This window comes from Oncorhynchus masou, chromosome 1, assembly GCF_036934945.1.
Source record: "Oncorhynchus masou masou isolate Uvic2021 chromosome 1, UVic_Omas_1.1, whole genome shotgun sequence".
NCBI classification, from domain to species: domain Eukaryota; kingdom Metazoa; phylum Chordata; class Actinopteri; order Salmoniformes; family Salmonidae; genus Oncorhynchus; species Oncorhynchus masou.
The window spans coordinates 27,970,236-27,986,658 of record NC_088212.1 but is presented as its reverse complement, the minus strand read 5'-3'; the positions used below and the strand labels follow the sequence as shown (position 1 = coordinate 27,986,658).

The following is a 16,423-nucleotide window of genomic DNA, read 5'->3' as shown; positions in this document are numbered from 1 at the left end:
TTTTTACCCAATATCACCATTCATTGAAAAAGTAAACTTCTTGCATCACAATTCGTGAATATACTAAAGGGCTATTGATCTAAGGCGATATGTCATTTTATAGACCACAGTGTTCTGGACAAGATTGACACTGCAGAGTTTTGTTCATTCTGAGGCAATTTGATGAAAACAGACATGGGAGTAAGTATGTACAATGAGTGGATAAAACATTAGGAACACAGGCTCTTTCCATGACATAGACTGACCAGGTGAAAGTAATGATCCCTTATTGATGTCACCTGTTAAATCAATCGGTGTAGGTGAAAGGGAAGAGACAGGTTAAAGAAGGATTTTTAAGCCTTGAGACATGAATTGTATGTGTGCCATTCAGAGGGTGAACGGGGTATGGTAGTAGGTTTCCAGGCGCAATGGTTTGAGTGTGTCAAGAACTGTGATGCTTCTGGTTTATTCAGGCTCAACAGTTTCCTGTGTGTATCAAGAATGGTCCACCACCCAAAGGACATCAATTCAACTTGACACAACTGTGGAAAGAATTGGAGTCAACATGGACCAGCATCCCTGTGGAACGCTTTCGACACATTGTAGAGTCCATGCCCCGATAAATTGAGGCTGTTCTGAGGGCAAAGGGGGGTGCAACTCAATATTAGGAAGCTATTCCTAATGTTTGGTACATTCCATGTATGCCTATTAGGACACAGAGATGGAAACAAAGCAGTGTAACACTGAAGTATATTAAACAATAAAGTCATTTTTACATCAGCAGATGTCACAAAGTGCTTATACAGAAACCCAGCCTAAAACCCCAAACAGCAAGCAATGTAGATGTAGAAGCACGGCGGCTAGGACAAACTCCCTAGAAAGGCAGGAACCTAAGAAGAAACCTAGTGAGGAATCAGGCTCTGAGGGGTGACCAGTCCTCTTCTGGCTGTGCCGGTGGAGATAAGAATACATGGCAATCAAGGCTAGATTGTTCTTCAAAATGTTCAAATGTTCATAGATGACCAACAGGGACAGCACCTCAGGAGTAAATGTCAGTTTTGCCCTTCATAGCCGGGAATTCAGAGGTCGAGACAGTAGGAGAGAGAGAGAGAGAGAGAGAGAGAGAGAGAGAGAGAGAGAGAGAGAGAGAGAGAGAGAGAGAGTCGAAACAGCAGGTTTGGTACAAGGTAGCAGGTCTGGTGAACAGGTCAGGGTTCCATAGCCGCAGGCAGAGCAGCAGAAACTGGATCAGGACCAAGTGGACTGGGGACGGAGACTGCCAGGAGTTGTCGGACTAGGTAGTCCTGATGGAATGGTCCTGAAGGCTATATTTACACAGAAATCTATATTTGAGTACAAGCCTCAAGGCAAATGATGATATATGAGATAACCATATTAGATAATAATTTCAGATAACAATGATTGCCAATTCAATGTGACGTGCTGTCATCGAATGAAAAGGAATGTCTAACATGGATTTTATACCATTTCATGTTTAGTTACAAATACTTTTGTGTAACTGTGTAGGGGTGGAAGGTGATCCCTGAATAGTTTTGATGGATATTTCAAAAAAACCTTCTTAATCTTATTCGCACAAACAACAGGAAGTGACAGATGCAGTAGCTGGAGGTCTGGAAGCCTATAAAGAGTCATGTTAGGTGAACTGTTACAAAAGCCCTCCCAGTTACCATCTGTTGGTTTGGTTTCTTTTCATATGCTCACAAAAGACACGAGTCAATACTATGCACTATGCTGTGAACATGCACAGTATAATCATGTACGATCTGACAACTACCTCAAGGTGTAGCCAGGGTATAAGTAGCGTAGCTCTAGAAAACCCTTCTCTCTGTATGGTTTTCAGAGGTTAGCTTCGCCCTTGGCTGGCTCTGTGTGAACTACATCTCAGACACTGTGTTTTAACATTTAGAAATGTCAATAATCATCACTTGCGAAATGGTTTTCGAAATATATGGCCTTTATCTTTCATATCAGAGTGAAATACATTTTCAAATAAACAAGATACACTTACTATAGTTGATTTTCACAGATCCATACACGGTGTGTGCCTCCAGTTGACGAACTACACTTACTCCCCAGTTAGGCTTAGACACAGGTGTTTGGATCACACTTCTGTCTTCCGTCTGTTTTCCGTAAACAAGCACTGTAACATGGAGATATGGCCATGTGGGAACACTAACCCTAACCCTATAAAAGGTGTGTGTAGTAATTTAACCTTTTCTTTTTATTAATGTTTCTCAATGATATGAAAAATACAAAGAGTTTACCAAGCATTGGGAACACCTTCCTAGCATTGAGTTGCACCCCCTTTTGCTGTGGTGGACCATTCTTGATACACAGGAAACTGTTGATCACATCTGCATTGCTTGCTCTCTGGAGCTTTAGCCTCAGTTTCTGTATAAGCATTTTGTGACAACTGCTGTTGTAAAAAGGGCTCAATAAATATATAATTGATTGATTGAACAGAAAAACAAAGCAGTGTTGCAGTTCTGGACACAAACCAGTGCGCCTGAAACTTACTACCATACTTTCTCCAAAGACACTTAAATCTTTTGTCTTGCCCATTCACCCTCTGAATGGCACACATACACATTCCATTGTCTCAAGGCTTAAAATTCCTTATTTAACATGTCTCCTCCCCTTCCTGATTGAAGTGGCTTTAACAAGTGACATTATTACCGGATCATAGCTTTCACCTGGATTCACCTGTTCAGTCTATCATGGAAAGAGCAGGTGTTCCTTGTGTTTTGTACACTCACTGTACGTTCCTTATGTTTCAAAAACCATTCTGCAAGCGATGATTGTTTTGAGAACGTGTCGGGGCTCTTAGCAAAAGTCCCCGGGGAAGAAGAAACCTTCATCAATAGGCGCTAAAGGTAGCTTGTATGAATGGGCTGAAGTAAACTATGCATGGGAAGAGGATGCTGAGAAAGCTACACTAAAACCACTACAAAATCACAAAATACAGAATATAAAAACGCTAACTATCTAACATCAGTGTCACTATTACAATATGTGGACTCACACGTGATAGATCTATTGATTTTATGAAAAGACAGATACTGACATGAGTGTCTTCTAGCCTACATGTGTTGTGGTCCACTTGAGCTGCACCAACTTGTTTTTCAGATGTGATACAGCACCGCCCCTTAGTGGTAGCCTAGCCTACTTCCATTCCAGTTCAGGGACGGTTTAGAGCTTTGCGCAGGCGTTGTACAGACTAAACAAGGAAGAGAGCATGAGTGCGGACGTTTTTATTGCAACAAAATGTTGTGTTTATGTTCTAACTCCTGATCTGAAAAGGCGGTATCCCTCTTTCTATTTTCATTTGGTTGCAACATAGGCTAATTGTAGTGAGTCGAGAGGAGCTGACACACTGATTAACACGTTCGTTGCAAGTTGACAACAGTGTATCTGAATAGGCAAGTGTCATCATTGTAGCATTTCTCAATATGAAATGATACAATGTACCGGCTGCCAATGTAACATAACAATGCAACAATTTTAGCAAGTAATTTAAAGTAAAGATGAACGCTCGCAGCAGTTTAAGACAAGGAATACTTAACACTAAGGTCAGGTACTCCAAATTAGCCAATGATGATGACGGCTACATTGACCTGCAGGTAAGGGTTTAGTGTGCTAGAATGGGCCTGGTAGGGTTGGAATAGAATCTATATAGGCTTAGTTTTATTTGAAATGAACTGCCCATGGTAATTATGGGATTATGTAGCCTATAGACATAGTCCAATGTTGTTATTGCATCAAACAACCCTGTATATAGAATAATGTTTTCAGTATTGAGTATTGAAAAAAAGCTTTTGGGATGGTTTGGTGATACACAAATTACAAAAATGTATCATTCAATATATTGAAATTCTGTGGTATGTTGTTATGAAGTCGTGTTTGTCACCCCCAGTTCAAAAAAAGCCCACCAAAGGTTCCATACAAAGCCATTGCACTGGCAACTGTCCTCTTCTTGATTGGCTCTCTGTTGATCACCATTGGAGCTCTCCTTTTGGCAGGATACTTTGAAGTCACAGTGAGTATGAACTTTGAGTCCATCTGTACATTCCTGTCATGTTTTACAACAGCACAACAAATAGATTTCACATAATTAACTTTGACATATTCCATTGTGTTTCTTAGATATCTTTTTTTTCTTCATTTATTTCAGCATGCTGACCGGACTGTGCCCGTTCTCATAATTGGAATCTTGGTTTTCCTTCCGGGATTCTATCACCTGCGGATAGCTTACTATGCATCGAAGGGCTACCGTGGTTACTCCTATGATGATATCCCAGACTTTGATGACTGAGCCACTCCTAACTGAGGCAACTCCTTTGTTATTTTCACATAACATTGTTGAATACAGTAAACAGACTGGGATCCAGGGTAGTCCTAAAGCAGATGTCCTTTTGATGTTTGTTCATCATGTCATGTCTGTTCACTTCTTGTTCTTTGACTGGATTACCACCATACTTCATTATGAATGACTACTATATTTAGATAGGTTTGTGTTATTGTTTCTAACAAATAACATGCACATTTGTATTTATTTCATGACATGTCTTGTTTTTTTTTGCTACATATGCATACCTTTTACATATACATTTTACATACATGGCACTTTCATATACAGCAATCACATAACAATAAAACATACCCGAACAGAGCTATTTAATCCCACCTCTCAGCCACTCTCATCCCACCTATCACTGGAGACCACCCTTGATTTTTAGTTGACTGACCAATTGGAAATGTGATTCTAGGATGCATTTTTTTCCCCACATGATTTGCAGTTTGAGGTTTAGAGCAAATGTTGTTTATTTATTCCCATAGTTTTGGCCTCGTGTAGGTATACCCACACTTATCTATAAAAGGGAAGGACGTCATTTCTGATCAAATACATAGCTGTGCTGTAAGGGAGGCATGAGTTTAATTGTATTGTCCAACTGAAAGACCTGATCAGTGTAACCGCAAATCAATTTACTCTCACTGGTTGGTACCCCAACAGAACCATGAGTTTGAGATATTATGGCTAAACTTGAAAATTGACTTTGTTTTTCTGTTGAAATGTCGCTTATGCTTTCCTAGAGGGTTCCTGGTAGGAGTAATTTCTGTGATTAATGCCAATCCTTTGATCTCCATATGGTGTGCTGCTAGGCCTGTGAGAGTCAAGAAGGAAAAGTTGTCACGCAACAATATAGTGTCTGGTGTAGTTTTCAACTGGCTGATTTTGAAAGGCATTGTCACTTGCAATGAAGTCTATAGTGTATCCATATATTCAATTTAAAGGCATTTGTGGTTGAGCATCAGCTCCAATAAAGACTGTATCATGAACTACTCTCCACTTTTGTGTAAACTCACACCCCCCTGTGGTGTGCCAAAGTTTACTTTGTGGATAAAAAAAGAAAGAATTATATATACTGTATATATATATTCTACAGACAACCATTGATGTTGTCTGAACCAAAAGTGTAATATCTGTGAGTGTGAGAGCTGTTATTATTGGATCTTTTCTGGGTCAATGGTGCTACTGGCAGTATAGCAAGTCTACAGTAGTTTTTCCTAAATCAACTAAGTAGGGGGTTGCTACTTGGGCAGGTCTAGGATCAGTTTACCACAACAACTCCAGACCCCAAACAAAGCAAAGCTCACAGACATTACATGTAGTTCTTTGAGGGACAACACTGTTGCATTTGTTCAAAGTAATACTATCCCACTCCCATATTGATTGGCAAACGTGTGGTGAAGGAACTTTTAATGTAACTTTTGTGACAAAGTAGCCTATTTTCTCCCAGTAATAACGGCTTTATTAATAATTGAATATACACGGAAAGACACATGGAGGGGAACAAAAGCTTAACGCAAGGACTTTTGGATAACATTTTGATAATTTAAAAAAATGTAGAACTGGTGGATATGCAACATTACATTGCCATTGTCTAAGGACGTGTTCCGTTGCATAACGTTTGTCTTTTGTCAGGGACCCCGACACGTCCTCTATACGTTGGACTTTCCCACGAAAAGGCGCTTTTGTCTGGAGCGCTCAAACTGAGTGCATGTGGTAGGGAGGAGAAGAAAGATACGACGAAGGGACGAAACTGCGAGAAACGTAGTAGATGAATAGACGACTGTATTCTGTCTACACACTCCGTCATTGCAGTGGGGAACTGGCGGGCATACATCATTTTGGGGTATTTTGAGCAACGTATAATTTAAATGCGCTCTATGGATTCGGATAGTATTTTTTCTACTGCTCCTTTTTACAACACTTTGGGTAACTTTGGACAAAGCAACACGAAGAAGAGCAATATAAAATAATGCTCGGAAACTTTTAAACGATTCTAAACCAATCTAGGTGCTTCTTAGGTTTTTCTCTATCTTTATATGGGATTTACAACCTGAGAATTGAATGAGATAGTGCTACAGCTAAATCTACTAGGAGATTTTCCTAAAACTTCCCTGGTTATGTTTAACAACTATCATGTGGCGCGCGTGAGGCAGTCTGCCACGCTTTTATAAACTATGCGACCACCTGCCTTTGTCGAACACCTGCATTTTTAAGGCAACCTTATCAAACTTTAGAGTAACTAATGAATGCCCAAATACGTCAACCTGCATGCTGAAAAAAGCAAAGGACTCGATGGACTGATTTTATTCTGGTCAAGTCAGAGAAGTGCCTCAAGCAAGGTAAAGGGACTTTTAAATCGGGCACAACCTACATGTGAATAACAGCCTCTGTGAGTTTCACACGGGGTCCACTTTTAATGCAAATGTAAATAGGGGCCATTCACTTACAATATTATATTAAATGTTTTTATTTCACAATCACAATTCCTCATTCCAGTTTTAGTCTAAACAAAATGTATGCTGTTGTAGGCTATACCTTTGTCTGGAATATTCAACCGACCATGGAAACAAGCAGAATATCTCCTGTAGTGCATGGTGCTGACGTCTGTTCTTGTTGATTATTTAGCTCGTGACATGTTTTTTTATCCACTGTAATTACAGGTTGATAATTGCTTAAGCGTGAGTTAGCATTTACTGTAAGTGAACGTTTAGAACCAGGCAGATTATTCATAGCCTTCAATAAATTAAGATTAATTAATGCATTACGTTAATGCATACAGAGAAAAATGGTCAATCAATCACAGCAGAATAGTAATTTCTTATAGAGGTTGGGTCCCTTTCCTATCAGTCCACGTGACTGCACATCAGACAATAGGGGCAACTGTTTTTGCCTGATATGGAGACTATGACATGGGCACCCATGTAAACAAACCATCTAGTTACTTAATTGAGCTCTAAAGTAACCATTTCAGAAATGTTTTTGATATTTGATTTAATTATAATTCTTGACTTATTTATTGCATGCAAATATAAGCCTGACTGCTACACATGATCTTCTTTCTTTATGTTTGAAAACAGATAAATCAGAACAGCATCTGCTACTAAAATATGATGTATAGTTTCTTACTTCATACTCTGAATGAGTCGCCAGTTCAGTCCACACGTGGTTATTGAGACTGGTTTCATTCTGAAAGACCATGCGTTGTGTCTTTCATTTCTTCTGCTTGACATGGGTATGAGTTTGATACTGGAGATTCTGACTGTTGGCACTGTGGTGCTTCATCCTGACACAAGGGCATCATTGATGCTAAAAAGTTTAGTTCTCTAACATGGCACTTATTTCATGGTTTAGTAAAAGTTTCCATTATAACAGAGTGATGGGGGATTATTATTGCTAATTTTGTAGATTTAAATATTCAGGGTTTTGACCTTTGTGACCGAAGTCCAACTGTAACGCTCAGTTCATCCATGGGCCTTAGTTATTTACCAGACACTGTGGTTCAGTGTTCTGCATACTTGTTTAGAGAAGGTCTAACTTTTTACACTGTTTTAAAATGTTGGTTAATGACTTATTTAGCATTGAGGTGTACTAAAGCATATATAATTGACTTTTTTGTTTCTTGCATGGACTTGAAACAAAACCGCTTATAGTTTTTTTGGGGAAACCTAAAGGAGATTTAAGAGAGGGAGCAAAGAAAGAAATATTCTGCTGAATGCAGTGTCAATAGCACCATAGTATAGACATAGCTATTTCAATCTGCAGTGTTGTTGACAACTCTGAATATTTTCCTCAGTCTTAGATGGTAAGAGTTGACCTGGTTAGGTACAAATGAACCTCCAGAATCAAATGGATTCTTTCGTGTTATTTTAGCTTTCTTTGGCTCAACCAAGACATTGGGGTAGCATCTTAATTTTGTCTCTCACCTTCTAACAAAACCGACATGGTCATTTGTGTGAACTATTCTAGCTCAGGTGCAGCAGTCAGCTATCTATGCCTTGAGACACTTTCTGTTCACCTCAGTTCAGTGTTTGTAAGCAGCTTTATGTCCTCATGGTTTGGCCTGAATTAGGATTTGCCTGGCCACCAGAGGTCATAGGGTGGGACAAACCACTCTAAAGGGCTGGTCAAATTAAAGGAGGATGTCGGTACACAACATTTAGACCTAATGGGTCTCAACTGATGCCAGGCTGATCCACTTCTCCACTGAGGGTTTTATAGACTTGATAAGAAACACACTTCTGGAGAGGCAAAATAGCACATTCAAAATTAAGCATTTCACTGTACTTGTGCACAATAAAATTTCAACTTGAACAGCATAACTGGTGGATGTAATGTTGTATAACTGGTGGATATGCAACATTACATTGCCTTTGTCTACGGACGTGTTCTGTTGCATAACGTTTGTCTTTTGTCAGGGACCCCGACACGTCCTCTATACATTGGACGTTCCCACGAAAAGGCACTTTTGTCTGGAGCGCTCAAACTGAGTGCATGTGGTAGGGAGGAGAAGAAAGATACGACAAAAGGACGAAACCGTGAGGAACGTAGTAGATGAATAGATGACTATACTCTGTCTACACACTCCGTCATTGCAGTGGGTAACTGAGGGATACACATAAATTTGGAGTATTTTGAGCAACGTATAACTTAAATGCCCTGTATGGATTTGGAGAGTATTTTTCTACTGTTCCTTTTTACAGCACTTTGTGTATCTTTAGACAAAACAACACTAAGAAGCAAAAAATAAAAGTCTACACATTCCACACAATGAGTTTGTGCTACAGCTAAATCTACTAGGAGCTTTTCCTTCAACTTGAACTTGATATCAGAGTGGAAATGGTGGAACCTTCAGACCTTTTAAGAAGTAGGAAATGCTTCCTCCGATGTCTCTTTTTCCATTGCATCTTGAAATAAGAGTTTGGTCTCAGTACTCCCTCATTGGGTCAGTAAAGTTTAGGTTGTTGGCCTAAACCTTTTGCTTTTAAGAATTAGTCTCGTGGGATGTGGAGTGGATGAATTGTTTCCATTGTTTATGTTTTACTAGTAGGTGTGTTCTTTCTTTGCACCTGTGATATGGTCCTCAGTTTGTCAAGTTCCCCCCTCAAACCCAGCTGGCCTGTTCTGAGGCCTTGACCCAAGCAGGATTAACCAGGATTACTAAGAAAGTAATATAGCTGCTTATCAGTTCCATCTCTGTCACCACCATCACTGATGGGCCTTGGCCGCTATACCAATAGGATTTCCTTAGGGTTAGGGTTATGTATTGCCAGATGAGTGGAAGTAGAGAGTAAAACAGATGGATAGTGTCAGGTAGATTTTTCATGAGTTTGAGATATAAATTCACAATATTGTCTGGGTGTGATTCTAGCTGCAAAGCTGTGATCTCAATGGAAATCCTTTTGATCTGAACTTCACTGTCTTTTTTCAGGTCTGCTTTCAGTGGGCTCACTACTGGCCTGGCCTGGGGTGGATTATTTCACCTCTTAATGTAGGGCTCTTCAAACTGTGCTGCAGCCTACCTGCTGGTATGTGATCCGGCTTGGCCCTCTTCGTTGTCTGCTCCCTTAGCTCTACTGCAAGTGTGTGACACATTTGGATGGGATAAACCGTCCATGTTATTTATAATGTGATCAAAATGGCAAGCATTCCTGTAAACAGAATGTTCTAGAGGGTTAGGGTACAGTAGTTGCTGACATGATTACAACACTTTACTGAGGAGTAGACACAACAGTATTGATAGATAATGGATTTTATGTATGATGGCTCTCTCACAGGTGATGGATGGAAGGGGAGCGTTTTGGTATAGTGCATCTGTCAGCTGGATCAAAGACTGTCAGTCTGCTAGGGGTAGCAGTGCCAAATAATAAATGCACCAAGTGTTTGTACAAGCGTATCCAGGACAGTGTGCTGCTGACAGATGCCCTTTAACCTTGAATTCTAATTTGATTACACTATTAAGGTTGGGAGCGGCAGTACTGGATTAGACTAGGTGTTCACAAGTGTGCAGTCCTAGGTAACTTGTCTCATTGAAGACCAGTAAGAGATGCAACTAGTCTTAACAAGGTTAAAAATCCTTACACTGTCATTACAAAGTCACATGTAAGTGTGTATTAGTCTACTGCATTGATTGCCAAACGTATGGGAGCAAAAGCCCAGACTATATGAGTGTCTGTGGTTGTGTATCAGTTGTGTATCAGCTTACTCAGTATGGCAGAACGGTCCAGATCACCCTCAATGGCTTCTTAGACATTATTATGTCATTTCTGTCTTCCCCTCAGATACCCCCAGGTTCCCCTCTCCTCAGTTCCCCAGACCCCTGGTTCATCTGCTCCCTGTGTTGGCAGAGCTGCATTTGTCTGCTGTTCAGGACTGTGTAAAATGGTCTTAGCTACCACTCATTCCCAACCCTCTAAACTAAAGCTAGTTTTTAGTGAAAGGAACTTAAGTTACTGTTGGGCAATATGAACATAATTCAAAAGTAGACGTCTAAGCTGATAATTCATAATCATTTACAAGGTGTATTGGTATGAAACCAGCTACTCAAAAAACTAAAAGAAAAACTCTTGTTGAGCAGGTCCCATAATTGCAATGATGTCTGAATATATGCTTTCAGAAAGAACTCTGAGTCCTCTGTTTAGTTAAAAATAGAGAGATAATCATTGTAAACGCACCCAATTTTCTTTTCCATTGTGAGAGGAAAGACACTTTGACATTATGGAAGATGGTGTACTGTGCATCAGCAGATGACTAGCACTATCATTTTATATACATACTATCAGTGACCTACAGTATGTAACCCCTCATTACTACATACAATGTATGTAGCGTCTTGAGCTAAACTTGTAGGCCTCATTTGTTTGCATTTAAAGGACTTTGTGCCTTGTTCTGTTGCCATGGGAAACAGGTTGTACCTGAAGCCACAGAATAGTGGTGGGGGCTGTCCTATGTCTCTCCTGTCTACACTTGTAGACTTTGACCCCTACAGGCTCTCTCTGCAGGGTCTGTAGTCTGGACACCCCCACGGGTCTCTCACAAGACATGTCAAATGTTGTCAATAAGCAACTTTAAATTCATTAGGCCTAAAAAGTCGGTATTATGAAACAACAACTTGTTTTAAATAGGCTATGCCTAAATACAGTTACAGAGGGGCTCCCAAGTGGCGCAGCGTTCTAGGGCACGCGCCCAGGCTCTGGGTTCGCGCCCAGGCTCTGGGTTCGCGCCCAGGCTCTGTCGCAGCCGGCCGCGACCAGGGAGGTTCGTGGGGCGATGCACAATTGGCCTAGCGTCGTCCGGGTTAGGGAGGGTTTGGCCGGTAGGGATATCCTTGTCTCATCGCGCACTAGCGACTCCTGTGGCGGGCCGGGCGCAGTGCACGCTAACCAGGTCGCCAGGTGCACGTTGTATCCTCCGACACATTGGTGCGGCTGGCTTCCGGGTTGGATGCGCGCTGTGTTAAGAAGCAGTGCAGCTTGGCAGGGTTGTGTTTCAAAATACACATGGTTCTTGACCTTCGCCTCTCCTGAGTCTGTACGGGAGTTACAGCAAGACTGTAACTTCCAATTGGATATTGAAAAAATATATATATAATAATCTTAAATCTATTATTTAAAAAAAGAAGAAGTTAAATCCGCTTTGTGTTTGGTTTCCTTGCCACGATACTAATGACTATCCTGATACTGGTATCATCCTGCCCCTAGTCAATTGTATCAATTCCTATGTGCGAGGAAGATTCTCAAAAACATCAGAAGACTGAATAGTAGTGTGTCTTTGGTAAACGGACGAGAGGCGCTCATTGCAAATGGGGATGGATAGCCTACTTCAGGATTAGGCAGCTAGATTCAGCCGCTGGCCAATTGATTTAAATAATTTGTACACTGCCAATTGACAAAAATTAATCCCAAAAAGAGATTGTATTTGAAAATTACAATAATTTCACAAGTTAATTACATTGAGACACAATCACCTTTGTCTCTTTTTTTTATTCGTGGGAATACCTTTTAGCTGAATTCCTGGTGATTTTACAGTATTTCTTTTACCAAAAACGAAAATCCTAAAGACTTTAGTCGGCCCCCAAAAAATTACTTTCGGGACAGTTTTGGCCCGCGGGCCACCTATTGCCATCCCCTGGCCTACTTGAACAAGTGAAATTCAGATATGTGAATTGTGAGGGGAAAAAACCTCAAAGCACTCTCAATAGACCATATTAAAACCCCTTTATTCATAGGGTACTTTTGGCTAATGGTCAGGATAAAAAGACACACCTATGCAATGCTGCTAAACCAGCCTTGATTAAAGGGAGGGTAGGCTATGCTTAGTTTTTAATCAAATTAAACAAAATGGGGGGAAACCTATATATTTTTTATGTTTCTAAAAACGAGATTCACCGGCGCAAAAGGCACATCTCTCCTTCCATGTAAACTGTGGGTCATGGCTAGAAATATTGCCACTCCTCCCGTCTCAGCACAGGTAAATTGCCGAACCTGGAGTTAGGGCTGGATAATACTAGTGCGCCAGTTTTTACATGATGAAATGGCAAACTAACATGCGACACTAGAGCACCAAATGTGTCACGTGAGTTGAGTTGGCGTAATATGCTGTTGTTAGCTTTCCAAAAATAGCCTCCTTATATTAGTGTAATTAACTTACACTAGTGATAAGCTGGTATTAGTGGCTCTGAATAAAGTGTGTGGGAGAATACGGTGTGTATGTGGGGATGGGGGGGTCATTCCATTATTTTCTAAGAAAGGGAAGGGGATCATTTAAATTGTAGATTTTAAGATGTAGGTTGCAACCTTAACACATCACTGACCAGTGTAGCACAGATTCAGTTTTCCCAGCTTTATTGACCCATTTTATTGTCAGGTTCTAAACATTTTACTTTCTAGGAAATTGATTATTCAGCAGTCTGGTTACAGTAATATTCAGTGGGTCAGAGCAATACTGCACAATATCAGAGATATAAATTAAATTCCCTTACATTTACAGGGTTCTCTTCTCAAAAACTCTGGACGATACCATTTTTTACATTGAAACTCAAGAGGAGAAATGAATTGAAAGTGCATTGAAGACTGGGGTTGGGATGAAGACTAGACTGTGGTTGGGATGATGACAACTGGGGTTGGGATGATGACAACTGGGGTTGGGATGATGACTAGACTGGGGTTGGGATGATGAGATCTCCTCTATACCATGTTTCTTGTAGGATGACAATGTCTGTAATTCCAATTTCTTTGATAAAGTCTGGGTTCCTGCTCTTTAGGCCAAAAGCAGATGACCTCAGACCTTGTATATTCCAGGTTGAGATAGCCAGTCAGTAAACAGAGATGTCGCTGGTGTTTTCCTCTTGCACGTGTCACGTGTCTATAGCTTTTAGCCCAGTTAGCATGATAGGAGACCTACGGTATGAGCTGAACCAATCAGAGGCAGAAGGTAAATCTCTTTGACTGTATCAGTGACAGGGACACACACACACACACACACACAAACACACACAAACAGGGCATGATGTCCACTCAGAGGAAATATTTCCCCTCCCAATGCTACTTTGAATAAGCATGTTTCCCAAATCCCAACCACAGATCAGACATCACATTTGCAGTGTGCAAAGATTATTTACAGAATGCAGTCAGTTATCAAGTGATCAACAGACTGGAATCCAGTTTAAAGTAGGGATTATGAAATACTTTAGGGTTGATGTTAACTTGGACGATTACCTTGGTCTTGGCTGATGCCAGATGCAGTGGGAAGGTCCTTGTACAGTATTGAAGGCTGTGTGTTACTGTATGTCAGAGGTTTGAATTGAATGTGTGCGTTTCTGTGTTTTCAGGTTGGGAGATGTGTGAAGGAGTGTGAGGGACGGCCATGGGATTGGAGAGACTGTGGCATCTGGGTGTCACCACTGTTGTTGCCCTCTGTCTGCTGCGTAAGTATCATACTGTACATCTGGGAAGATTTGCTATGCTCATCACATTTTTATTGATTTCTCTCCTTACACCTGCCTTGCTCTCCTAGCTACCCAAGTAATTCACTTCATACATTTCTATTACAATGGTACAACACTGTAGTTAAATTATACACCGTAAAAACGTATCATGTAAAATGTACCTCTAGAGAAAACATCTCATCCAATTCACTATCTGAGAAACCCTCTCATCCAATTCATTATCAGAGAAACCCTCTCATCCAATTCATTATCTTCCGTTTCTGTCTCTCTGCATCCTTTTCTACCCTTCACTACCAATGTATTTTCCTCTGTAGTTTATACCACTCTCTTTAGATTCATTGTTCACATAGCCCTTGACTCCCATGTACTGGCCAGTGGAATTTTCTGAATGTACTGCCTAGAACATATGATTTACAGCATCATACGGATACATCTCTGACATCTGCTACTATGTACACATGGCCTGGATTGGGGAAAGTGATGAGGAGGGGGTCTGGGGGTCTAGACACAAGTGTGTACAAGGGAATGGGGTGAAATCCTACTCTAAAAAAAATCTACGGGTGCGGATTAAGATCAATCTGGGATTTATACTGGCCCCATCCCAATGGCACGCTTCTAGGGGGAGGGGAGTTTTGTGGAGCGCAAGCCATGTGTGGACCCCAGGGGGTGGCGGAGTGGGAGAGAGCGGTGAGGGGCCTGCTGCCCTGCCCTCTATCAGGGAGTGTCCCCCTTTGAGATTACTGCTTAATCACTAGGCCAGACGAGGTACAGAGACAACACAACACTGCCAGGCTCTCAGGCTCTGGCCCATGTGTCGTTAATGGAATTGAAACATGTTTAAAGAGTTGCAGTCCAGCGGTCTTGTCACCAAATGGAGTGTCATTGTTTTACATGGCCCCTGTTTGTCTGTTTTAAACTAAGCATACTCTAGAGATTACCACAGTCATTGGAAATATGCAGGCTGACATCCAATATTTATTGACATTTAAATGTGTTTATGCTATCTACTCTAATCTCTTATCCTTTACTGCATGTTAGTTTCTCAATGTCCTTCCAATTTTTTCCATCCTTGCCTTTTGGGTTTAGCCTTGTTTCTTGTCCTCCCCTTCCCTCTCATAAAGGAGCCAAGCTGTTGCTGGCTGCTAAACAATTTTATCATCGGTTCTCGGCCCTGCAAAAAATCAAGTGAATATTTACTCAATATCTTCAGAACCAGAAATTCCACAGAATGCATTTAGGAGAAAACTCAGCATGTATCTGGCTCTGCATGAGACTCAAACCTATGTGGAACAGATCCACATGTGGATCTTGACTGTTGACTCTTCAGGCATCAACATGTTTTCCTGCCGATTCACCAGTCATGCTCAGCCTACCACCATTGTATTATTGCAACCTGTGTACTTTCTCCTCAGGTACGTCCCAGGGTGTGGAGGCGGTGGTACGAGCCAGGGTTGGGGGGACTGCAGAGCTAGGTTGCAGTCTTAACCCCCTTTCTACAGGAGTAACCACCCCAAACTTGTTCCCACTGCACGTGGTGGAGTGGGTTCGTCTGGGTTACAATGTTCCCATCCTCATCAAATTCGGAGTGTACGCACCACGTGTGCATCCCAACTACAAGGGTGAGTCCTCTTGTCCCAGATCTGTCTTATCACTGCTTCTTTCAAATTACACAATGCATAGCAAATACACTGTGGCAATTGCAGTTATACAACATGGCTGAACATTTGAACCTTTTGGGTCTCACTTTGAGTCCTGGTGCAATTGAATCTTTTGTCCTGCTGATTTATTGGGAGCCATTTGCCTGCATACAACACCCCAGTGCAGTCTCTACATTCCTCAGTGTATCGTATGGGAGAAGGACAAAGGAGAGTTTAACCTCAAGACAAGGACCTGAAAAATACGCATTTCTCTGATTATATCTGAAGAGATTCTGTGTAACAAGGTCACATTGTCTTAAAACAACTTTCAATTACCTTCCTTTGAGCCTTTCTTTCCCCTCACTAGTAGCTGGCTGGGAATGTGATTTAAGTACAGCTGTTTTGTTTTGAGTGGGGGTGGGGAAGTGGAAGGGGGCTACAATGGTATTTATGAATGCTGGGGGGGTTTAGTGGTGAGAATACCCCAAACAG

General features: G+C 41.1%; 2 protein-coding genes across 3 annotated transcripts in view; both read left to right on the top strand.

Moving 5' to 3' along the window:
* Window positions 1-3,208: 3,208 nt before the first annotated feature.
* Window positions 3,209-4,669, top strand: LOC135541058 (transmembrane protein 230-like). The gene is made up of 3 exons (XM_064967192.1): window positions 3,209-3,620; window positions 3,914-4,036; window positions 4,172-4,669. Exons 1-3 carry the CDS (start codon window positions 3,525-3,527, stop codon window positions 4,310-4,312), a joined length of 360 nt encoding a protein of 119 aa, XP_064823264.1. The 5' UTR covers window positions 3,209-3,524; the 3' UTR covers window positions 4,313-4,669.
* Window positions 4,670-6,521: 1,852 nt separating this feature from the next.
* Window positions 6,522-16,423, top strand: part of LOC135541036 (protein turtle homolog A-like) — a 47,230-nt gene continuing 37,328 nt past the window's right edge. For both annotated transcript variants that reach the window (XR_010455907.1, XM_064967176.1), the window contains exons 1-3: window positions 6,522-6,690; window positions 14,178-14,273; window positions 15,707-15,913. Coding sequence is in view for 1 of the 2 variants with exons in the window: in XM_064967176.1 (XP_064823248.1) it covers window positions 14,213-14,273; window positions 15,707-15,913 (268 nt within the window). In the remaining variant the exon portion in view is untranslated. The remainder of the gene's footprint in view (window positions 6,691-14,177; window positions 14,274-15,706; window positions 15,914-16,423) is intronic.

What these genes read in the sequence shown, in the direction of transcription:
- LOC135541058 (XM_064967192.1), top strand. Translation starts at nt 3,525, where the DNA reads ATGAACGCTCGCAGCAGTTTAAGACAAGGAATACTTAACACTAAGGTC. An exon ending in ACGGCTACATTGACCTGCAG is followed by an intron (nt 3,621 to 3,913) that starts GTAAGGGTTTAG and finishes TGTCACCCCCAG; the next exon opens with TTCAAAAAAAGCCCACCAAA. An exon ending in CAGGATACTTTGAAGTCACA is followed by an intron (nt 4,037 to 4,171) that starts GTGAGTATGAAC and finishes CATTTATTTCAG; the next exon opens with CATGCTGACCGGACTGTGCC.